General features: G+C 40.6%; 1 protein-coding gene across 5 annotated transcripts in view; it reads right to left on the reverse strand.

The window, feature by feature from the left end:
* rab41 (RAB41, member RAS oncogene family) overlaps positions 1 to 25017 on the reverse strand; it is a 28906-nt gene extending 3889 nt beyond the window's left edge. Inside the window, exons 1-5 of one of the 5 annotated variants that reach the window (XR_004563596.1) lie at positions 24806 to 25017; positions 13570 to 13628; positions 10508 to 10561; positions 3090 to 3195; positions 2705 to 2816 (exon numbers count right to left, since the gene is read on the reverse strand). Coding sequence is in view for 4 of the 5 variants with exons in the window: in XM_034181635.1 (XP_034037526.1) it covers positions 2705 to 2816; positions 5007 to 5112; positions 10508 to 10561; positions 13570 to 13628; positions 24806 to 24884 (410 nt within the window). In the remaining variant the exon portion in view is untranslated. Of the gene's footprint in view, positions 1 to 2704; positions 2817 to 3089; positions 3196 to 5006; positions 5113 to 10507; positions 10562 to 13569; positions 13629 to 24805 lie in introns of all 5 variants that reach the window. The other 4 variants (XM_034181635.1, XM_034181634.1, XM_034181633.1 and 1 more) reach the window with 4 other exon arrangements.
* Positions 25018 to 25684: the final 667 nt, after the last annotated feature.

Here is a 25684-nt window from a genome sequence, read left to right on the forward strand (position 1 = left end):
TTTCTTGACAATACTCCTCATATACAAATTGTTATTTTATGTTAAAACTGCCAGACTGATATGGCTTTTTTGGGGGGTGGGGCGGGCAATACAATATAGATAAATCTACTAATGTATACAAATAAGTAAGTGAGCCAACGTTTCCAAACATTTTATTATCAAACCATCCTGACAAATAAATGTTAAAGAAGCTTAATGTTTTACAGTTTAAACATGAACTTCATCATAAATAATATGTCATGCTGCCTTCACTTGGATTGGCAGTTGCTGTATCGCATTGCTAGGCATTTGCACAAAATAGACTTCTTGTCTATTTTGGCCCTACCTAGCTGGTGGCGTAGTGAAAACTTGTCTCTTGTCACTGTAAAACACCCATTCTTACTGAAAATTAGTGGCAGCTGCTCACTTCACTGCCTCTTGTAGCTAATATAACCAAGGCATGATAGGGGTCCCAACCATGCTTAACAACATTGTACACAATGCTGTCAGAGACAAACTAGAGAAACTATGAAATGACAATTTGGTATAGCCAAAGTGTTTTTTTCCTGCAGTTTATTCAGTGAAATAAAAGTTTTCATATCAGCAAAAATAACGCTAGATAGATATGTTTGTGAAAGGTTCATGTCGGCCATTAATATACTGGATAACAGTCATATACTCCGTAATAAACTGCTGACTATTATTGTGATTAATTATGTAGTTAGGTGAGCTGTATAAAATATACATAAGACTTACCAGGGCTTACACCTGGACTGTATGCCAACAATGTGGCTCACATTATTGCTACAAAAACACAGATCTGGCACAGTATACATGACTACAATAGCAATTACATTAACCACCTGATTTGTGAAACCAGAGCATGTAGCCTATTTTAGTGAAAATATTAGTATATGTGACATGCATCCCCAATTCCAATGAAGTTGGGACATTGTGCAAACCGTAAATAAAAACACAATACAATGATTTGCAAATCCTCTTCAACCTATATTCAATTGAATACACCACAAAGACAAGATATTTAATGTTCAAACTGATAAACTTTATTGTTTCTGTGCAAATATTTGTTCATTTTGAAATGGATGCCTGTAACATGTTTCAAAAAAGCTGGGACAGTGGTATGTTTACCACTGTGTTACATCACCTTTCCTTCTGACAACACTCTAAGCGTTTGGGAACTGAGGACACTAATTGGTGAAGCTTTGTAGGTGGAATTCTTTCCCATTACTGCTGGATGTACAACTTCAGCTGTTCAACAGTCCTGGGTCTCTGTTGTCGTATTTTGCGCTTCATAACGCGCCACACATTTTCAATGAGCAACAGGTCTGGACTGCAGGCTGGCCAGTCTAGTACCCGCACTCTTACTATGAAGCCATGCTGTTCAACACGTGCAGAATCTGGCTTGGCAACGTCTTACTGAAATTAGTGAAATAAGCAGGGACGTCCCTGAAAAAGACGTTGCTTGGATGGCAGCATGTGTTGCTCCAAAACCTGGATGTACCTTTCAGCATTGATGGTGCCATCACAGATGTGTAAGTTGCCCATGCCATGGGTAGTAACACACCCCCATACTATCACAGATGCTGGCTTTTGAACTTTGCGCTGGTAACAATCTGAATGGTCTTTTTCCTCTTTTGTCCCGAGGACACGACATCCATGATTTCCAAAAATGATTTGAAATGTGGACTCATCAGACCATAGCACACTTTTCCATTTTGCGTCTGTCCATGTGAAATGAGCTCAGGTCCAGAGAAGGCGACGGCGTTTCTGGATGTTGTTGATGTATGGCTTTCGCTTTGCATGGTAGAGTTTTAACTTGCACTTGGAGATGTAGCGACAAACTGTGTTAACTGACAATGGTTTTCTGAAGTGTTCCTGAGCCCACTCTGTAAGATCCTTTACACAATGATGTCGGTTTTTAATGCAGTGCCACCTGATCGATCGAAGGCATTCAATGTTGGTTTTCGGCCTTGCCGCTTACGTGTAGAAAGTTCTCCAGATTCTCTGAATCTTCTGATTATGGACTGTAGATGATGGAATCCCTAAATTCCTTGCAATTGAACATTGAGAAACATTGTTCTTAATCTGTTAGACTATTTTTTCACACAGTTGTTCACAAAGTGGTGATCCTCGCCCCATCTTTGCTTGTGAACGGCTGAGACTTTTAGGGATGCTCCTTTTATACCCAATCATGACACTCACCTGTTTCCAATTAGGTGTTCGTTGAGCATTCATCAACTTTCCCAGTCTTTTGTTGCCCCGTCCCAACTTTTTTGACATGTGTTGTAGGCATCCATTTCAAAATGAGCAAATATTTGCACAAAAACAATAAAGTTTATCAGTTTGAACATTAAATATCTCGTCTTTGTGGTGTATTCAATTGAATATAGGTTGAAGAGGATTTGCAAATCATTGTATTCTGTTTTTATTTACGGTTTACACAACGTTCCAACTTCATTGGAATTGGGGTTATATAAAAGCATGCCAGTACACAGATAATTAAAGGAGTACAGTGTACAAACAGACTGAAAACAATCTACAGACATTTTAAAATCTGTTTTCTGTCTTATGTGAGTAAAACAACCGAAGTACAACAGATCAGCGGACAAACTCATTCTTTGAAAGTACAAAGTTATTACTCAGATTAAGTGACTATTTCAGATTCAGACAATTTATTATTAGCCCTGACATATCACACACGTACCTTTTGTCTGCCAAATCAGTTTTGTTCCCAACAAGCATAATAATAACATCACTCCCTCTCTCTGTTCTGACATCATCAATCCACTTTGATGTTTGCTGGAATGAATTTATATCTGCCAAGAGAAGGGGGGGGGGGGGGGGGGGAGAGAAGATATAACCGTGCACATAAACTACATTAAGCCCCACAAATAAAAAGAAAAACTTGACATTGTTTAAATTGTGCACAAGCAGATTTAACTTCAACAAAATGCAAAGTATTTCATATGGGAACATCTCAAGACAGCCAGGTGTTAAAAGCATTTAGAGGAAGAAGCTTGAAAAAGTTTAGCTAGGAGATTGTTCTAAATGCCTCTGTACAGGAATGTTAAAGTGCAGCCCTGACTCACTGGTGATGTCATAAACTACCACGGCAATGGTAGAGTCACGGATGTAGCTGGGAATTAGGCTACGAAAACGCTCCTGTCCAGCAGTGTCCCAGAGCTGGAGCCGGACCTGAGGATTAAAATGGAGGAAGAGACAACGACAAGGAGGAAGCGATAAAGACTTGAAAGTGTAGAACAGAGAACCAAAAAGGAAAGGCAAGCCATACAGCATAGATGGAAGTGGTCATTTAAGAAGAGATGGGGACAATCACCGGGCTGCAGGGCTGGAGTGCAGCAGAGTTATGCAAGCATCATGCAAAGCAAGTGCTGCTGAATCATTATTGAGGCGCTTTCAGGGGATATCTCCTCAATAATATGACATATGAAAGCACTGTGGGGTGAGTTATACAGGAGTGCCACCAAAAATATATGTGTTAGTTCTTTCAGAAAGTGAGTTATATATTCCAGACTCATTACATATAAACAAACGTTTTGAGCATTTCTTTAATTTTATTTTAATAATTACAGCCTATGTGTTTAATGATAATAGAATAATTCATAAGTTACAAAAAAAACGGGATTTATAATACAGAAATGTGAAACTTCTGAAAACTGTTGATTTGTGCACTCAATACTTGGTTGGGGCTTTTGAATGAATTACTGCCGTGGCGTGGAGGTGATCGGGCTGTGGCACTGCTGAGGTGTTATGAAAGCCCAGTTTGCTTTGATAGCAACCTTCAGCCCATCTGTATTGTTGGGTCAGGTTTTTCATCTTCTTCTTGACAATGCCCCATAGAGAATCTATGGGACAAATCAAGTACACTACGGTCAGCAAAGCAGTTAATCAGAGTTTTAACATTGTGCACAGGTCCTGCTGGAAAATAAAATCAGCATCTCCATAACACTTGGGAGCAGGATGTGCTCTAAACTCTCCTAGTAGACTGCGGACTTGATAAAACACAGCTGACCAACACCAACGCTGGCATGGCACTCCAAATCAACACTGACTGAGGAAACATCACACTGGACTTCAAACAGCCTTGATTGTGTGCCTCTTCACTCTTCCTTTAGACTCTGGGAACTTGATTTCCAAATGAAATGCAAAATGTACTTCAGTCTGCAAAGATAACCACTGAGCAACGGTCCTGTTCTCTTTCTGTTCAGTTCAGGTTAGACACGGTTTCTGGTTCAGGAGTGGCTTGACACTTGGAATGAAACACCTGCAGCACATTTCCTGGACGTGTCTGTGCGTGGTGGTCCTTGATGCACTGACTCCAGCCTCGGTCCACTTCTTGTGAAGCTCACCCAAAATACTTAAACCGACTCTGCTTCATTCTTATAGAGGTTATTGTCTTCCTTGATGATTGTGCATTTTTCCCTGCCACAATTCTTCCCTTTCAGTCAACTTTCCATGAATATACTTTGATACAGCCCTCTGTGAACAGCCAGCCCTCACACGAAACAAGTGTCATCTGGACAACTCAAGTCAGCAGTCTTCCCCCCAATTGTGGTTGTGTGTATCGTACCAGACTTAGACATTCAAAACAATATAGTATAATGCATAAATACGGAGTTACTCAAACTTGAAATACTCTAATATATTGAGATGTTTTTGCCTCTTTTTAAAAGTTACGGGCTATAATTATCAAAATAAAAATGCTTTCAACATTTTAGTTTATATGCAATGAGTTCAGAATATATACACACTATTCACTTTCTGAAATAAGTGACAAAATATGTTGAACTTTTTCCACAGTTTCGTCATTTTTTGAGATGCACCTGTACAACATTTAATACTTAGAGACCCCTCTCTAACCTATGCTGAAGAAAACAGCCTGAAAGACAATGTTCAGTGAGGCTACCAGCCTAGTAAATGATCTGATTTTGCCCTTGCACAGACTAAGTGAAGGACAAAAGGTGAGGCATGGAAATGATACCTACTGGCTATGTCATAAACCACCACCGCAGCGGCCGAGTCGCGGATGTAACTGGGGATGAGGCTGCGGAAACGTTCCTGTCCAGCTGTATCCCAGAGTTGCAGCCGAATCTGTGGCCAGCGGTGAAAACAATGTGGGGATGATGGGGGAAATTCATGACCCAGTGAAGGGATGGAAGGAAAGTCTTCAAAAAAACGACGAAACTAAAGAACTATGATAAAAAAGGTCTGACAAAATAAAGGTCAAAGGAAAACACAATATGACGTAAAACAAACAAATGGTTTCCAAACAAAAAGCAGGCTTGATGCATGTTTTAAGAAATTCTTGATGACAGGCTTGAGGTCAATTCCAAATACTCAATTGTGTATCCGTATTTGGCAAGTTTGAATAGAGAACGTCATTTTTTTCAGCTGTTTAAACTATTGTTGGATTTCCTTCATCTTTTATATGTTAAGACTCATCCCTGCGAGAATGTGCACCACAATGTTGCATTTTTGAAAGTAACCACAGCACCAATTGATAGACATAAAACACAAGTTTCATTAGATACATTTTGACTGGGACATTCAGGTTTTTCTTGTAGTTATACAAAGAATGTATTTGGAGGTCATTACAACAGCCTGTACGATAATATAGCATAAAAATGCAAGTACATCCTTTCAAAGAGCTACAAACGTTTAATTTTCAAGAATATTTTATAATAGAATTGAAATGTGAAAAAAATTAAATATCCTACATCAGTGATAAGAGCCACATCTTGAGGCAATTTAAATTAAAGTTAAACATGCAAATTTCATTATTTTATTTTTTTTAAGGGGGGATTAGATGAGATTTATTGTCACTGTCATTACACGAGTGCAACAACAACAAAATTACATTTATACTTCAATTACCTCAGACAAGATATAGCAATTAATCCACAATTATTACTTGTTTACTGTAATAATGGGAGACATCAGAATTAAAGACAACACATATACATTTGACATTGTTTATGTGCACTAAACTTGAAGCAGTCTGTCATCCGAATTGAAAAGTGGGTGAAGGCTGCAGCAGGTGGGGCCCGCACCACCCAGCAGGAGGGGCCCGCACCCCCCAGATGTGATGTTTCATGTCAATTGATGTTACACTTCTGCACTTATCTTCAAAATTTACAGCAGCTTTAATCTAGTGAGGTACAGAGCAAGCGCTGTGTTGCTATTCTGCGATCATCCCGTCTGTGAAATTTTACACCAATTCATAGAAAACAACTTTTGTAATAATTAGGTGGTCGTGTTTGCTGCCTAAACTAGCATGCAGTGAACTGACCTCATATGGGGACAGCTATTCAGTAAAAATGTGGATTGTTACGCTTTTACTTTTAGGTTGCCAAAGAAAAAGGGAAGTTAAACAATTCAATTTATTCTTCCAAATCTTCTGGATGGAATCATGCAGTCACTTTGCTTGAGCTAGTTGGCTTTAAATTTTTAAATATTACATTGTGATTTGGTGCAATTCATAAGCTAAGGAGATATTTCTCAGTCCCATTTTCTTGCTAATTTTGGTAATACTATACTATACTAACAAGATGTTTTGCCTATAATACATAGTCTATTACATGGATTAGAATACTATACCTGCTTGACTACCAGGACATACATACGTGTGTGTGTGTGTGTGTAGGTAGTCAGGAGGATATTACTACAATTTCATAAAAACACATATTTGTATTGTATTGACACTGTTCTAGCTCTACACTTATCCAAACATTTCACTTCGGCAAACTGTGCTTTTCTAACAGCCGATAAAGTCTTAACATGAATAAAATAAAAATGTGACACAACTAACACTGTACCGAGAATCTATTAATATCCACCAATTTCATTTTGGTTATTAACACCACCGATTTAGGTTCATATTTTATTCTTATTCACTTATAGAAATGAGAAAGGTAATAACACAGATTCTTCCACCCAGTGCTGATGTAAGAACTTCTGGGCTACTTATACTTTACATGTCGTGCAAACCCATGCAGAAAATATTTTCATATAAATATCTGACTTCAACAAGCATGTTAATCAGGGCTCGAAATAGTACGTGCATGTGCTAGTTTGTGCACGTAATTTTATACTGCACTAGCACTGGTGCAAGTAACTTTATCCAAGTTTTATCAACTATACGAGGTCTGTTAGAAAAGAATCCGACCTTTTTATTTTTTGCAAAAACTATATGGATTTGAATCATGTGTGATTGCATCAGCCAAGCTTGAACCTTCGTGCGCATGCGTGAGTTTTTTCAGGCCTGTCGGTTGCGTCATTCGCCTGTGAGCACGCCTTGTGGGAGGAGTGGTCCAGCCTCCTCGGCGGATTTTCATTGTCAGGAAATTGGCTGAGCGACTGCTGCTTTACTGCATCAAAATTTTTTCAGGAACTGTGAGAGACAGCCAGGTGGAAACCATTTGGAAAATTCAGATGGCTTTCGGTGAAGATCTTATGGGGATCACACAGATTAAGGAGCATTACAACCGGATTAAAGACGGCCCACAGCGGCTGAGGGCGCGCCGCGCTCCGAGCGGCCATCGACAGGCTGAAATGACCAGATCATTTCCAAACTGAACGCTGTGTTGATCTGGGACGTTGTCTGACTACTACAGAAATGGCAGAAGAGGTGGACATACCACTTTTTCGGCACATTCCACTGTTACAGGAGTTTTTGTCATGGAAAGAGGAGCGGAGGAATTCGCCACGGAGCCGCTAATGGTGCGGGACAAAAGCACCTCCGTGTTGGTCTCACAGGACATGCCCTGACATGCCCAGCTCTTGCACCATTCGGAAGATTCAGACGGCTTTCGGTGGCTTTTCAGTCGTGTGACTATCCGAGAAATTGTGGACGAGCTGGACATGCCACAACATGTCCTGTGAGGCTTCATCACGGCGTTTCTTTTTGTTCTGCGCCATGCGGCTCCGTCCCGACGTGCGAATTCCTCCGCACGTCTTTTCATGACAAAAACTCCCGTAACAGTGGAATGTGCCGAAAAAGTGGTATGTCCGCCTCTTCTGCCATTTTTGTAGTAGTCAGACGACGTCCCAGATCAACACAGCGTTCAGTTTGGAAATGATCTGGTCATTTCAGCCTGTTGATTGCCGCTCGGAGCACGGCACGCCCTCAGCCGCTGTGGGCCGTCTTTAATCCGGTTGTAATGCTCCTTAATCTGTCTGATCCCCATAAGATCTTCACCGAAAGCCATCTGAATTTTCCAAATGGTTTCCACCTGGCTGTATCTCAGTTTCTGAAAAAATTTTGATGCAGTAAAGCGGCAGTTGCTCAGCCAATTTCCTGACAATGAAAATCCACCGAGGAGGCTGGACCACTCCTCCCACAAGGCATGCTCACAGGCGAATGACGCAACCGACAGGCGTGAAAAAACTCACACATGCACACGAAGGTTCAAGCTTGGCTGATGCAAGCACACGATTCAAATCCATATAGTTTTTGCAAAAAAATAAAAAGGTCGGATTCTTCTCTAACAGACCTCGTAAGCACCAGTAGAATGAACCAATAAAGGAATAAATAAGGGAAAAAAACAATTTCCAGTGTGTTGTCTTCATCTGCCCTGCATTTTATGACTCTCACACACGGAGTGAGTTACTGTGACGATTCGTTCGCGTGCATGTGGGGGGGGGGGGGAAGTCTGCTGCTCTTCCCTCAAACTCTGTCATAACCACACCGGACCTGCTTCAAGTTGATTCCTGTACCATCATGACGACGCATGAATATCTACGTCAGGTGCGCGAGGCAGGGGGCAGAGAGGAGGTAAGAAGGCAGCCTGCAGGTTCTCTGCACAGAGAAATTAGAGTGCACAGTTTGGCTGCATCTTTCCTCCTTTGACCGCGAGATGCGCGCATGTGTGAACGAACCGTCAGTGAGTAAATGTGGAGATGTCTGGAGTTATAGTTGATGTGGACATGTCCTGTCTCTGGCAATCAGTCTGTGAGCAGGACTTATGTCCTTTTTTTTTTTTCCTTTATTTAACACTGTGATGAGAGGGCATTTTTTTCTGTGCTCTTTTTTTTTTTTAGCGTACTGCATCGTGTACACGGTATAAAAACAATCCTGTGTGATTTATACTTCAGGAACAATGGAACACAGCAGGAATCATAAATTGGCGTCGGGTAACGTTGTCTTGTGAGTGTGAGGCTTCCAGTCATGCTGAGTACCTTCCTGTTGCTCTGACTTGCACTGAAACCACTTAATTTCTGCATTGAGCAGAGGACACAAAGAAAAAATTAAACATGTTTAATTTTTGGCGTCTGATTTGCTTCGTCCTTTGCGCCCCTTGTGCTGTTGTGGCATCGAGCTGCTTGTCTCGGCACTGAGTTGCTTCCACGCAGCGTTGTCATGACGATACATGACGCAACTGGGAGCAGCCCCGGAGTGAAAAAAGGGGCTTTACGGACACAGAGAGGAAGAGCCTGACACATCAGAGGAGGAGTTTTAAGGTTGATATAAGACTGACTTTTGGTTGTGCAAGTAACTTTTTTTGTGCAAGTAATTTTTTTTGTTACTAGCACGAGTGCAAGTATGTTAAAAAATGTATTTTGACTCCTGTTAAATGTTTAGCTATTTTTCTACATGAATATTTCATGTCCATGTATCAGAAAAAGTCATAAAGTGCATATTTTGCATGCTAGGTCAAAATATAAATAAAAATTATCTAGTTTGCATGTACACAATTTGAAGTGAAGTCATTCCAAAGACAGACTTTGATAGATTTGTGTGAAATGACATGCCAACTGACAACAAAACATAAAATAATAAGATATGCAATTGTAAAAGACTTACCAGGGTGTTACTTTTTCATAAATATGATGATTAAAAAACAAAAACGGAAAAATAAATAAATAAAATTTTCTGTCTTTTCTTTTTCCTCTAACCAGGCCCACTTGAATTTATTCTTGATGGACTTGTCTCACTAAGTCATCTCACCGCTGCAGAATGTGTCCATCCATGGTTTGCTTTGTACTTTCAACACAACGTGGTTGTTTTCAGAACATGATGGCCTTCATAGTAAAACCTGCAGCAATGCCTCTCCTAGGCTGCTGCCTGTATGATCAGGGGATATCGATAAATGGGACTGTGCATTACATTTATTTTTCAGTCTTGGATATTTGGGATGAATCTGTGACAACACAAGACTTTATATCCACGGTTCCAATCAGTTTTACAAAGAGTACATTGTTCAGGCAAATACATATCCGAAATCTGACACTAACTGCTCCAGAAAACAGGGGAGTGGGGCAATTTGCCATGGGTGGAAAAACGCATTTCTGGGAATTTTACATCACTGGTTATCAGAGTAGGTCCTTCATACTAACTGTAGCTTTGCATAGATTACTTAGTCTTGTAAATCCTGAATTTGTAAATGGTTAACTCAAACTTTGCTTGGAATTGACCCCAATGTGATCGGTGATTTAATACTAAACAAATGTAAATAAGGGAAAGACTAATAAAATAGACACATCTTACCGTACGGTCTTCTAAGTACATGGTTTTCGATAGGAAGTCAATGCCAATTGTTGCCTGTTAGAAGAAGAAAGGCTTTTAATGTCGTGGCTCTTACAGCACATGAAAATTTTTCATCTACAGCTAACTCATCCTTATTGTAGTTAAACACAACACAACCACTAGGAGGAGTGGGCAGCCATAGACAGGTGCCCGGGGACCTACTATAGACCTACACAAGGCCACTACGAGGTCTGTCCATAAAGTATAGGTCCTTTTTATTTTTTTCAAAAACTATATGGATTTCATTCATATGTTTTTACGTCAGACATGCTTGAACCCTCGTGCGCGAGTTTTTCCATGCCTGTCGGTGACGTCATTCGCCTGTGAGCACTCCTTGTGGGAGGAGTCGTCCAGCCCCTCGTCGGAATTCCTTTGTCTGAGAAGTTGCTGAGAGACTGGCGCTTTGTTTGATCAAAATTTTTTCTAAACCTGTGAGACACATCGAAGTGGACACGGTTCGAAAAATTAAGATGGTTTTCGGTGAAAATTTTAACGGCTGATGAGAGATTTTGAGGTGATACTGTCGCTTTAAGGACTTCCCACGGAGCGAGACGTTGTGCAGCGCTCTCAGGCGCCGTCGTCAGCCTGTTTCAAGCTGAAAACCTCCACATTTCAGGCTCTATTGATCCAGGACGTCGTGAGAGAACAGAGAAGTTTCAGAAGAAGTCGGTTTCAGCATTTTATCCGGATATTCCACTGTTAAAGGAGATTTTTTTAATGAAAGACGTGCGGGCGGATTGCAGCGTTGGCTCGCAGCCGCTGCGAAGCTCCGCCACAGGAAAAACACCTCCGTTGGAAGCCTTAAGGACAAGTTGGAACATGTCCAGCTGTTAAACAATTTCTCATATACTCAGTCCACTGAAAGCCATCAAAAGCCGCCTGGATTTTACAAATGGTTATCAACACGGAGGTGTTTTTCCTGTGCCGCCGCACCGCGCCGGCTGCGTCCCGACGTGCGGACCTGTCCGCACGTCTTTCATTAAAAAATTCTCCTTTAACAGTGGAACATCCGGATAAAATGCTGAAACCGAGTTCTTCTGAAACTTCTCTGTTCTCTCACGACGTCCTGGATCAATAGAGCCTGAAATGTGGAGGTTTTCACCTTGAAATAGGCTGACGACGGCGCCTGGGAGCGCTGCACGACGTCTCAGTCCGTGGGAAGTCTTTAAAGCGACAGTATCACCTCAAAATCTCTCATCAGCCGTTAAAATTTTCACCGAAAACCAGCTTAATTTTTTGAACCGTGTCCACTTCGATGTGTCTCACAGGTTTAGAAAAAATTTTGATCAAACAAAGTGCCAGTCTCTCAGCAACTTCTCAGACAAAGGAATTCCGACGAGGGGCTGGACGACTCCTCCCACAAGGAGTGCTCACAGGTGAATGACGTCACCGACAGGTGTGGAAAAACTCACGCATGCGCATAAGGGTTCAAGCATGTGCGACGTAAAAAAAACATATGAATGAAATCCATATAGTTTTTGAAAAAAAGGACCTATACTTTATGGACAGACCTCGTATACGTTGCGATAGAGGGAGGAAACCGGAGTCCCCAGAGAAAACCCATGCAGACTTTGGTAAAATGTACAAACTTCACAAAGAAAGGAACTGCGCGAACTGCGCATGGGTGGAATCAAACCCCAGACCTTCTCACCGTGAAGCTCCAGTGGTAATCACTTATCAAATCAAATCAATTTTATTTATATAGCGCCAAATCACAACAAACAGTTGCCCCAAGGCGCTTTATATTGTAAGGCAAAGCCATACAGTAATTACAGTAACCCCAACAGTCAAAACGACCCCCTGTGAGCAAGCACTTGGCGACAGTGGGAAGGAAAAACTCCCTTTTAACAGGAAGAAACCTCCAGCAGAACCAGGCTCAGGGAGGGGCAGTCTTCTGCTGGGACTGGTTGGGGCTGAGGGAGAGAACCAGGAAAAAGACATGCTGTGGAGGGGAGCAGAGATCAATCACTAATGATTAAATGCAGAGTGGTGCATACAGAGCAAAAAGAGAAAGAAACACTCAGTGCATCATGGGAACCCCCAGCAGTCTAAGTCTATAGCAGCATAACTAAGGGATAGTTCAGGGTCACCTGATCCAGCCCTAACTATAAGCTTTAGCAAAAAGGAAAGTTTTAAGCCTAATCTTAAAAGTAGAGAGGGTGTCTTATCCACCATGCTGCCCAAAAAGTCATTTCCAGCCAATGGGAATTTCAAGCACACTTCTGAGATTTTAACTGAACTTAACTTTTATTTATCCAGGTTAGTCCCATAGAGATCAAGACCTCTTTTGCAAGGGAGACCTGGACAATTATCAAGTTTCCAATTCACCTAACCCGCATGTCTTTAAATGTGGTAGGAAACCAGAGTACCCGGAGGAAACCCACACAAACACGGGGAGAACATGCAAACTCCACACAGAAAGGCCACAGGTGGGAATCGAGCCCATGACTTTCTTGCTGTGAGGGAACAATGCTAAGATAAGACTTTATTGATCTCACAGTGGAGAAATTCACGTTACGTCAGCTCTTAAAAAAAAAAAAACACACAAGGTGGGTGCGAGTAGAGGAAAATGCGCATCAAACAGCATGTGCAAGGATAAGCAATAATAATAATAATACTTGTAACAATACAATAAAATTAACCACTAACCCACTGTGCTGCCCAACGTGTGAGATATGCATGTCATATGTTATCTCACATGCCACTTGGCCATGACAGGAACATACTTATTTTAGAAAGGTAGGGCTGGACTGATTGTCTATCTGGGTGGTTGCTTTCCAGGACCCAAGGTAGTTCCGTGTTGCGATGGAGGCAGCAACAAAAGTCACCAGTGCATGCTTCTAGACCTATCCAAGCTACCCTGTTATACAAGATTGTGATTCCTTTCTTTGAATACTAAGGAACCAAAATGTACTGGTGCTGGAAAAAAAGTCCTTTTGTATAACTTCAGCTGATTTAAAAAAAAAAAAGAAAAAAAAAAAAAAAAAAAAAAAAGAAAGAAAATGATAGATTTTTCACATTACCTGGTAAGTGTTGTCAAAACTGTCATACATGAACCTGGTGATCAGCGATGTCTTCCCAACTGTAGAGACAGACAGATGCTTTCAGATTAAAGTAGTCATTCTCAAACTGTCCAAGACCTTACAACAAAATGCTACATTTGATTGATTGCATGTATTTAGTAATATAGATAATACAGATATAAAATGCCCATTAAAAGACTGCTAATACAATAAGTTGTAAACACTTATTTCCATTGTGGTCTGTAAGGTTTTTATTCTACAACCCCTGGCAAAAATTATGGAATCACCAGCCTCTGAGGATGTTCATTCAGTTGTTTAATTTTGTAGAAAAAAAGCAGATCACAGACATGACACAAAACTAAAGTCATTTCAAATGGCAACTTTCTAGCTTTAAGAAACACTATAAGAAATCAAGAAAAAAAGATTGTGGCAGTCAGTAACGGTTACTTTTTTTAGACCAAGCAGAGGAAAAAAAATATGGAATCACTCAATTCTGAGGAAAAAATTATGGAATCACCCTGTAAATTTTCATCCCCAAAACTAACACCTGCATCATATCAGATCTGCTCGTTAGTCTGCATCTAAAAAGGAGTGAACACACCTTGGAGAGCTGTTGCACCAAGTGGACTGACATGAACCATGGCTCCAACACGAGAGATGTCAATTGAAACAAAGGAGAGGATTATCAAACTCTTAAAAGAGAGTAAATCATCATGCAATGTTGCAAAAGATGTTGGTTATTCACAGTCAGCTGTGTCTAAACTCTGGACCAAATACAAACAACATGGGAAGGTTGTTAAAGGCAAACATACCGGTAGACCAAGGAAGACAACAAAGCGTCAAGACAGAAAACTTAAAACAATATGTCTCAAAAATCAAAAAATGCACAACAAATGAGGAACGAATGGGAGGAAACTGGAGTCAACGTCTGTGACCGAACTGTAAGAAACCGCCTAAAGGAAATGGGATTTACATACAGAAAAGCTAAACGAAAGCCATCATTAACACATAAAAAGAAAAAAAACAAGGTTACAATGGGCTAAGGAAAAGCATTCGTGTACTGTGGATGAATGGATGAAAGTCATATTCAGTGATGAATCTCGACTCTGCATTGGGCAAGGTGATCATGCTGGAACTTTTGTTTGGTGCCGTTCCAATGAGATTTATAAAGATGACTGCCTGAAGAGAACATGTAAATTTCCACAGTCATTGATGATATGGGGCTGCATGTCAGGTAAAGGCACTGGGGAGATGGCTGTCATTACATCATCAATAAATGCACAAGTTTACATTGATATTTTGGACAATTGAAAGGATGTTTCAAGATGACAATGCATCTTGCCATAGAGCAAAAACTGTGAAAACATTCCTTGTAAAAAGACACATAGGGTCAATGTCATGGCATAGGGTCAGTGTCAACGAGTAGATCTGATTTGATGCAGGTGTTAGTTTGGGGGATGAAAATTTACAGGGTGACTCCATAATTTTTTCCTCAGAATTGAGTGATTCCATATTTTTTTCCTCTGCTTGGTCTAAAAAAGTAACCGTTACTGACTGCCACAATCTTTTTTTCTTGATTTCTTATAGTGTTTCTTAAAGCCAGAAAGTTGTCATTTGAAATGACTTTAGTTTTGTGTCATGTCTGTGATCTGCTTTTTTTCTACAAAATTAAACAACTGAATGAACACCCTCCGAGGCCGGTGATTCCATAATTTTGCCAAGGGTTGTAGCAAAGAAAACCCAGTGTGACTCAGTGACGTGAGATGAGTAAACTGCTATTACAACCCCTGGCAAAAATTATGGAATCACCAGCCTCGGAGGATGTTCATTCAGTTTAATTTTGTAGAAAAAATGCAGATCACAGACATGACACAAAACTAAAGTCATTTCAAATGGCAACATTCTGGCTTTAAGAAACACTATAAGAAATCAGGAAAAAAATTTGTGGCAGTCAGTAACGGTTACTTTTTTAGACCAAGCAGAAGGAAAAAAATATGGAATCACTCAATTCTGAGGAAAAAATTATGGAATCATGAAAAACAGAAGAACGCTCCAACACATTACTAGTATTTTGTTGCACCACCTCTGTCTTTTATAACAGCTTGCAGTCTCTGAGGCATGGACTTAATGAGTGACAAACAGTACTCTTCATCAATCTGGCTCCAACTTTCTCCGATTGCTGTTGCCAGATCAGCTTTGCAGGTTGGAGCCTTGTCCTGGACCATTTTCTTCAACGTCCACCAAAGATTTTCAAGTGGATTAAAATCCGGACTATTTGCAGGCCATGACATTGACCCTATGTGTCTTTTTGCAAGGAATGTTTTCACAGTTTTTGCTCTATGGCAAGATGCATTATCATCTTGAGAAATGATTTCATCATCCCCAAACATCCTTTCAATTGATGGGATAAGAAAAGTGCCCAAAATATCAACGTAAACTTGTGCATTGATTGATGATGTAATGACAGCCATCTCCCCAGTGCCTTTACCTGACATGCAGCCCCATATCATCAATGACTGTGGAAATATACATGTTCTCTTCAGGCAGTCATCTTTATAAATCTCATTGGAACGGCACCAAACAAAAGTTCCAGCATCATCACCTTGCCCAATGCAGATTTGAGATTCATCACTGAATATGACTTTCATCCAGTCATCCACAGTCCACGATTGCTTTTCCTTAGCCCATTGTAACCTTGTTTTTTCTGTTTAGGTGTTAATGATGGCTTTCGTTTAGCTTTTCTGTATGTAAATCCCATTTCCTTTAGGTGGTTTCTTACAGTTCGGTCACAGACGTTGACTCCAGTTTCCTCCCATTTGTTCCTCATTTGTTTTGTTGTGCATTTTCGATTTTTGAGACATATTGCTTTAAGTTTTCTGTCTTGACGCTTTGATGTCTTCCTTGGTCTACCAGTATGTTTGCCTTTAACAACCTTCCCATGTTGTTTGTATTTGGTCCAGAGTTTAGACACAGCTGACTGTGAACAACCAACATCTTTTGCAACATTGTGTGATGATTTACCCTCTTTTAAGAGTTTGATAATCCTCTCCTTTGTTTCAATTGATATCTCTCGTGTTGGAGCCATGATTCATGTCAGTCCACTTAGTGCAACAGCTCTCCAAGGTGTGATCACTCCTTTTTAGATGCAGACAAAAAAAAAAAAAAAAATGAGGTGGGCTTCATAATTGGCAAAGCTTCTGGGGAAAACCTGGTCTTGTTAGGAGAGATGGCATCCATCCCACTTTGGATGGAGCAGCTCTCATTTCTAGAAATCTGGCCAATTTTCTTAAATCCTCTAAACCGTGACTATCCAGGGTTGGGACCAGGAAGCAGAGTTGTAGTCTTACACACCTCTCTGCAGCTTCTCTCCCCCTGCCATCCCCTCATTACCCCATCCCCGTAGAGACGGTGCCTGCTCCCAGACTACCAATAACCAGCAAAAATCTATTTAAGCATAAAAATTCAAAAAGAAAAAATAATATAGCACCTTCAACTGCACCACAGACTAAAACAGTTAAATGTGGTCTATTAAACATTAGGTCTCTCTCTTCTAAGTCCCTGTTAGTAAATGATATAATAACTGATCAACATATTGAATTATTCTGCCTTACAGAAACCTGGTTACAGCAGGATGAATATGTTAGTTTAAATGAGTCAACACCCCCGAGTCACACTAACTGCCAGAACGCTCGTAGCACGGGCCGAGGCGGAGGATTAGCAGCAATCTTCCATTCCAGCTTATTAATTAATCAAAAAACACAGACAGAGCTTTAATTCATTTGAAAGCTTGACTCTTAGTCTTGTCCATCCAAATTGGAAGTCCCAAAAACCAGTTTTATTTGTTATCTATCGTCCTCCTGGTCGTTACTGTGAGTTTCTCTGTGAATTTTCAGAACTTTTGTCTGACTTAGTGCTTAGCTCAGATAAGATAATTATAGTGGGCGATTTTAACATCCACACAGATGCTGAGAATGACAGCCTCAACACTGCATTTAATCTATTATTAGACTCAACTGGCTTTGCTCAAAATGTAAATGAGTTCACCCACCACTTTAATCATATCTTAGATCTTGTTCTGACTTATGGTATGGAAATTGAAGACTTAACAGTATTCCCTGAAAACTCCCTTCTGTCTGATCATTTCTTAATAACATTTACATTTACTCTGATGGACTACCCAGCAGTGGGGAATAAGTTTCATTACACTAGAAGTCTTTCAGAAAGCACTGTAACTAGGTTTAAGGATATGTTTCCTTCTTTATGTTCCCTAATGCCATATACCAACACAGTGCAGAGTAGCTACCTAAACTCTGTAAGTGAGATAGAGTATCTTGTCAATAGTTTTACATCCTCATTGAAGACAACTTTGGATGCTGTAGCTCCTCTGAAAAAGAGAGCTTTAAATCAGAAGTGCCTGACTCCGTGGTATAACTCACAAACTCGCAGCTTAAAGCAGATAACCCGTAAGTTGGAGAGGAAATGGCGTCTCACTAATTTAGAAGATCTTCACTTAGCCTGGAAAAAGAGTCTGTTGCTCTATAAAAAAGCCCTCCGTAAAGCTAGGACATCTTACTACTCATCACTAATTGAAGAAAATAAGAACAACCCCAGGTTTCTTTTCAGCACTGTAGCCAGGCTGACAAAGAGTCAGAGCTCTATTGAGCCGAGTATTCCTTTAACTAGTAATGACTTCATGACTTTCTCTGCTAATAAAATTTTAACTATTAGAGAAAAAATTACTCATAACCATCCCAAAGACGTATCATTATCTTTGGCTGCTTTCAGTGATGCCGGTATTTGGTTAGACTCTTTCTCTCAGATTGTTCTGTCTGAGTTATTTTCATTAGTTACTTCATCCAAACCATCAACATGTCTATTAGACCCCATTCCTACCAGGCTGCTCAAGGAAGCCCTACCATTATTTAATGCTTCGATCTTAAATATGATCAATCTATCTTTATTAGTTGGCTATGTACCACAGGCTTTTAAGGTGGCAGTAATTAAACCATTACTTAAAAAGCCATCACTTGACCCAGCTATCTTAGCTAATTATAGGCCAATCTCCAACCTTCCTTTTCTCTCAAAAATTCTTGAAAGGGTAGTTGTTAAACAGCTAACTGATCATCTGCAGAGGAATGGTCTATTTGAAGAGTTTCAGTCAGGTTTTAGAATTCATCATAGTACAGAAACAGCATTAGTGAAGGTTACAAACGATCTTCTTATGGCCTCAGACAGTGGACTCATCTCTGTGCTTGTTCTGTTAGACCTCAGTGCTGCTTTTGATACTGTTGACCATAAAATTTTATTACAGAGATTAGAGCATGCCATAGGTATTAAAGGCACTGCGCTGCGGTGGTTTGAATCATATTTATCTATTGACCTATTGACCTCTACTGGTGGTTGGCTCTCACTGCGGTATTGTATCACTTCCTGTTCCGGAGCACAGCGGTGTTTTTCTGTATCCGTTAGCTGTTTAATCTGCGCAGTTAGATTGATCTAGTTATCTAGATTACGATTTGTTTCCCAATGTAATCTTTACGTGCCTTAACTAAAGCACTCCTTCTGCTGAATCACCTCTAAATTATTTACACATTATTCACTTTGCGTGTTTTTAGGAATCCGCTAGCTTAGCGTAGCTACTAGCTCTTAGCCGATTTAGCATGGCGGCTTCTCCTGTCTCTCCCGCACTTTTCTGCTCTGGGTGTGAAATGTTTAGTTATTCCTCGGCTTCCTTTAGCAGTAATGGTACTTGTAATAAGTGTAGCTTATTCGTAGCTTTGGAGGCCAGGCTGGGCGAATTGGAGACTCGGCTCCGCACCGTGGAAAATTGTACAGCTAGCCAGGCCCCTGTAGTCGGTGCGGACCAAGGTAGCTTAGCCGCCGTTAGTTACCCCCTGGCAGATCCCGAGCAGCCGGGAAAGCAGGCCGACTGGGTGACTGTGAGGAGGAAGCGTAGCCCTAAACAGAAGCCCCGTGTACACCGCCAACCGTTCACATCTCTTAACCGTTTTTCCCCACTCGACGACACACCTGCCGAGGATCAAACTCTGGTTATTGGCGACTCTGTTTTGCGAAATGTGAAGTTAGCGACACCAGCAACCATAGTCAATTGTCTTCCGGGGGCCAGAGCAGGCGACATTGAAGGAAATTTGAAACTGCTGGCTAAGGCTAAGCGTAAATTTGGTAAGATTGTAATTCACGTCGGCAGTAATGACACCCGGTTACGCCAATCGGAGGTCACTAAAATTAACATTAAATCGGTGTGTAACTTTGCAAAAACAATGTCGGACTCTGTAGTTTTCTCTGGGCCCCTCCCCAATCAGACCGGGAGTGACATGTTTAGCCGCATGTTCTCCTTGAATTGCTGGCTGTCTGAGTGGTGTCCAAAAAATGAGGTGGGCTTCATAGATAATTGGCAAAGCTTCTGGGGAAAACCTGGTCTTGTTAGGAGAGACGGCATCCATCCCACTTTGGATGGAGCAGCTCTCATTTCTAGAAATCTGGCCAATTTTCTTAAATCCTCCAAACCGTGACTATCCAGGGTTGGGACCAGGAAGCAGAGTTGTAGTCTTACACACCTCTCTGCAGCTTCTCTCCCCCTGCCATCCCCTCATTACCCCATCCCCGTAGAGACGGTGCCTGCTCCCAGACTACCAATAACCAGCAAAAATCTATTTAAGCATAAAAATTCAAAAAGAAAAAATAATATAGCACCTTCAACTGCACCACAGACTAAAACAGTTAAATGTGGTCTATTAAACATTAGGTCTCTCTCTTCTAAGTCCCTGTTGGTAAATGATATAATAATTGATCAACATATTGATTTATTCTGCCTTACAGAAACCTGGTTACAGCAGGATGAATATGTTAGTTTAAATGAGTCAACACCCCCGAGTCACACTAACTGTCAGAATGCTCGTAGCACGGGCCGGGGCGGAGGATTAGCAGCAATCTTCCATTCCAGCTTATTAATTAATCAAAAACTCAGACAGAGCTTTAATTCATTTGAAAGCTTGACTCTTAGTCTTGTCCATCCAAATTGGAAGTCCCAAAAACCAGTTTTATTTGTTATTATCTATCGTCCACCTGGTCGTTACTGTGAGTTTCTCTGTGAATTTTCAGACCTTTTGTCTGACTTAGTGCTTAGCTCAGATAAGATAATTATAGTGGGCGATTTTAACATCCACACAGATGCTGAGAATGACAGCCTCAACACTGCATTTAATCTATTATTAGACTCTATTGGCTTTGCTCAAAAAATAAATGAGTCCACCCACCACTTTAATCATATCTTAGATCTTGTTCTGACTTATGGTATGGAAATAGAAGACTTAACAGTATTCCCTGAAAACTCCCTTCTGTCTGATCATTTCTTAATAACATTTACATTTACTCTGATGGACTACCCAGCAGTGGGGAATAAGTTTCATTACACTAGAAGTCTTTCAGAAAGCGCTGTAACTAGGTTTAAGGATATGATTCCTTCTTTATGTTCTCTAATGCCATATACCAACACAGTGCAGAGTAGCTACCTAAACTCTGTAAGTGAGATAGAGTATCTCGTCAATAGTTTTACATCCTCATTGAAGACAACTTTGGATGCTGTAGCTCCTCTAAAAAAGAGAGCTTTAAATCAGAAGTGCCTGACTCCGTGGTATAACTCACAAACTCGTAGCTTAAAGCAGATAACCCGTAAGTTGGAGAGGAAATGGCGTCTCACTAATTTAGAAGATCTTCACTTAGCCTGGAAAAAGAGTCTGTTGCTCTATAAAAAAGCCCTCCGTAAAGCTAGGACATCTTTCTACTCATCACTAATTGAAGAAAATAAGAACAACCCCAGGTTTCTTTTCAGCACTGTAGCCAGGCTGACAAAGAGTCAGAGCTCTATTGAGCTGAGTATTCCATTAACTTTAACTAGTAATGACTTCATGACTTTCTTTGCTAACAAAATTTTAACTATTAGAGAAAAAAATTACTCATAACCATCCCAAAGACGTATCGTTATCTTTGGCTGCTTTCAGTGATGCCGGTATTTGGTTAGACTCTTTCTCTCCGATTGTTCTGTCTGAGTTATTTTCATTAGTTACTTCATCCAAACCATCAACATGTTTATTAGACCCCATTCCTACCAGGCTGCTCAAGGAAGCCCTACCATTATTTAATGCTTCGATCTTAAATATGATCAATCTATCTTTGTTAGTTGGCTATGTACCACAGGCTTTTAAGGTGGCAGTAATTAAACCATTACTTAAAAAGCCATCACTTGACCCAGCTATCTTAGCTAATTATAGGCCAATCTCCAACCTTCCTTTTCTCTCAAAAATTCTTGAAAGGGTAGTTGTAAAACAGCTAACTGATCATCTGCAGAGGAATGGTCTATTTGAAGAGTTTCAGTCAGGTTTTAGAATTCATCATAGTACAGAAACAGCATTAGTGAAGGTTACAAATGATCTTCTTATGGCCTCGGACAGTGGACTCATCTCTGTGCTTGTTCTGTTAGACCTCAGTGCTGCTTTTGATACTGTTGACCATAAAATTTTATTACAGAGATTAGAGCATGCCATAGGTATTAAAGGCACTGCGCTGCGGTGGTTTGAATCATATTTGTCTAATAGATTACAATTTGTTCATGTAAATGGGGAATCTTCTTCACAGACTAAAGTTAATTATGGAGTTCCACAAGGTTCTGTGCTAGGACCAATTTTATTCACTTTATACATGCTTCCCTTAGGCAGTATTATTAGACGGTATTGCTTAAATTTTCATTGTTACGCAGATGATACCCAGCTTTATCTATCCATGAAGCCAGAGGACACACACCAATTAGCTAAACTGCAGGATTGTCTTACAGACATAAAGACATGGATGACCTCTAATTTCCTGCTTTTAAACTCAGATAAAACTGAAGTTATTGTACTTGGCCCCACAAATCTTAGAAACATGGTGTCTAACCAGATCCTTACTCTGGATGGCATTACCCTGACCTCTAGTAATACTGTGAGAAATCTTGGAGTCATTTTTGATCAGGATATGTCATTCAAAGCGCATATTAAACAAATATGTAGGACTGCTTTTTTGCATTTACGCAATATCTCTAAAATCAGAAAGGTCTTGTCTCAGAGTGATGCTGAAAAACTAATTCATGCATTTATTTCCTCTAGGCTGGACTATTGTAATTCATTATTATCAGGTTGTCCTAAAAGTTCCCTAAAAAGCCTTCAGTTAATTCAAAATGCTGCAGCTAGAGTACTGACGGGGACTAGAAGGAGAGAGCATATCTCACCCATATTGGCCTCTCTTCATGGGCTTCCTGTTAATTCTAGAATAGAATTTAAAATTCTTCTTCTTACTTATAAGGTTTTGAATAATCAGGTCCCATCTTATCTTAGGGACCTCGTAGTACCATATCACCCCAATAGAGCGCTTCGCTCTCAGACTGCAGGCTTACTTGTAGTTCCTAGGGTTTGTAAGAGTAGAATGGGAGGCAGAGCCTTCAGCTTTCAGGCTCCTCTCCTGTGGAACCAGCTCCCAATTCAGATCAGGGAGACAGACACCCTCTCTACTTTTAAGATTAGGCTTAAAACTTTCCTTTTTGCTAAAGCTTATAGTTAGGGCTGGATCAGGTGACCCTGAACCATCCCTTAGTTATGCTGCTATAGACGTAGACTGCTGGGGGGTTCCCATGATGCACTGTTTCTTTCTCTTTTTGCTCTGTATGCACCACTCTGCATTTAATCATTAGTGATCGATCTCTGCTCCCCTCCACAGCATGTCTTTTTCCTGGTTCTCTCCCTCAGCCCCAACCAGTCCCAGCAGAAGACTGCCCCTCCCTGAGCCTGGTTCTGCTGGAGGTTTCTTCCTGTTAAAAGGGAGTTTTTCCTTCCCACTGTAGCCAAGTGCTTGCTCACAGGGGGTCGTTTTGACCGTTGGGGTTTTACATAATTATTGTATGGCCTTGCTTTGCAATATAAAGCGCCTTGGGGCAACTGTTTGTTGTGATTTGGTGCTATATAAATAAAATTGATTTGATTTGATTTTGACTAATGAGCAGATCTGATTTGATGCAGGTGTTAGTTTTGGGGATGAAAATTTACAGGGTGATTCCATAATTTATTCCTCAGAATTGAGTGATTCCATATTTTTTCCCTCTGCTTGGTCTAAAAAAGTAACCGTTACTGACTGCCACAATTTTTTTTTTTTTTGCTGATTTCTTATAGTGTTTCTTAAAGCCAGAAAGTTGCCATTTGAAATGACTTTAGTTTTGTGTCATGTCTGTGATCTGCTTTTTTTCTACAAAATTAAACAACTGAATGAACATCCCCCGAGGCCGGTGATTCCATAATTTTTGCCAGGGGTTGTAGATTGATGCAATGTGGACTCCTGAACCCACACGCTGAGCTGGCAGTATGGGTGGAGCCTGAAATGTTACGTGGAAAAAAAAAAGGAGAAATTGCACGACTTATCAGTCTTTGTTCATAACACAATTAAACTATGCAATCACGATCATAAATGGGCGTTTCGTCAGTTTCGGTTGACTGATTGATTAGTTTGGGTTAAAAGGCCGACTGGTCCGGACCATGGTCGACGTGGCTCTGCCAGCAGTTAACAGCTATCTAACACAACGAGCCTACCAGGTAGCGTAGCAGGGAAAAACAAAAAACAAAACAAACTCCCCCATTGCAATCAAACGATTTTACAATCACGTTTTACGTTAGGCCAACAAACGACCCATTGACGCCAAAATTAACCTTTTGCACTGGTTTAGAATTCCAGTATAGCATCGCTAAAGCTAGCTAACTAGCTACAGTTTTTTGGCGAACTAACAGCTAACGTTGTTAGACTGCTGTGATGCACAATAAACCAAGTGACTTCACGTTTAAACTGTGTGCATCTAATCTGCAGGGGGAAAAAAATTAACTGGGCTTTCCATATCTGGCTAACCACTAATGTTAGCTCTTTATTAGCTAACATTAACGTTGCGCTCACAACACAAACTACGTTTCACTATCTTAGCAAATTGTTTTTACGAATAAGAAAAAAAATATATGGCGTAAAACCTTTATTTCTGACAGACACTTGAAGACACTGCGCCATGAACGTGTCTTCTTTTTTTTCTTGTGGCTAACTTCACCCTGCTAGCAGCAAGCTAGTTGGCCAAAGTGGCCACTTCTTTCCACAAATTCCTCACATCCGACTAAAATTAACACAAGCTCCAGACAGCCTGTCCCCGTCTTACCGCTTTGTTCACCCAGAAAGACAAGCTTGAACTTTCGTAGAGGGTTGCCGAACTCTCCGCCGCCGGTCGTAGTTGACATTTTGTCAAAAAATAAGCAGCTGCTAACTAGCTAGCTTGGCTAATGATGTGATGTCTAGACCAGAAAGAAATTAAAAAAAAAAAGCAAGTAGCGCGTCATATGTCGGCCCAGCCAGCTATTGTTGTCCTCAACATACACAAGTGAAACAGCACCACCACGAGGTCGCCGCGTGAATAACAAGGGTAGAGCAATTCACGGTTGTTTTTTTATAAACTGAAAAATAGGGTTTAGTACAGCAAAAAATGTTGATGAATCACTGATTTTATCCATCCCAGCCAGCTTGTTTAGACAATCAGTCAAAAACAATAAGTGATAGAACTTTGATGGAGCAGATAAATTAAAAAAGAAGATTTGTTTTGACTGTAATATCTCATAGACCTGCTTGCCACCTGCTGAACACTGACACCTGCTGGATGGTGGGGTGAATGAAGGCAATTTGGATCACGTGATATTAAATTTAAATAGCTTGTTGCCACCTACTGCATACGTCTAGGGCTATTGCAGAGTGTAATATCACTTGGAAGATAGAAATTGGGAGTTTGTTTCATTTCCAAAGGCTGCTGTAGGCCTGGTGGCAACCACCGCCACCGCTGCTGGTATATACCGAATAGGACAACATGACTTCTGACTGAAAAGGAAGATAGGTGTCCTTATACTTCGACTTTCTCCATCAGTAATTCTTTCAATGGTGATATAATAGAGTCCCCACCTGTTGGCAGACACACCTGTTTATTATCTGAAGGACCAAGTGTTAGCATCCAAGTCTTCACTTCCATAGTGAAAGACACAAGTATGGTGCA

Source organism: Thalassophryne amazonica, chromosome 11 (assembly GCF_902500255.1).
Source record: "Thalassophryne amazonica chromosome 11, fThaAma1.1, whole genome shotgun sequence".
Classification (NCBI taxonomy): Eukaryota; Metazoa; Chordata; class Actinopteri; order Batrachoidiformes; family Batrachoididae; genus Thalassophryne; species Thalassophryne amazonica.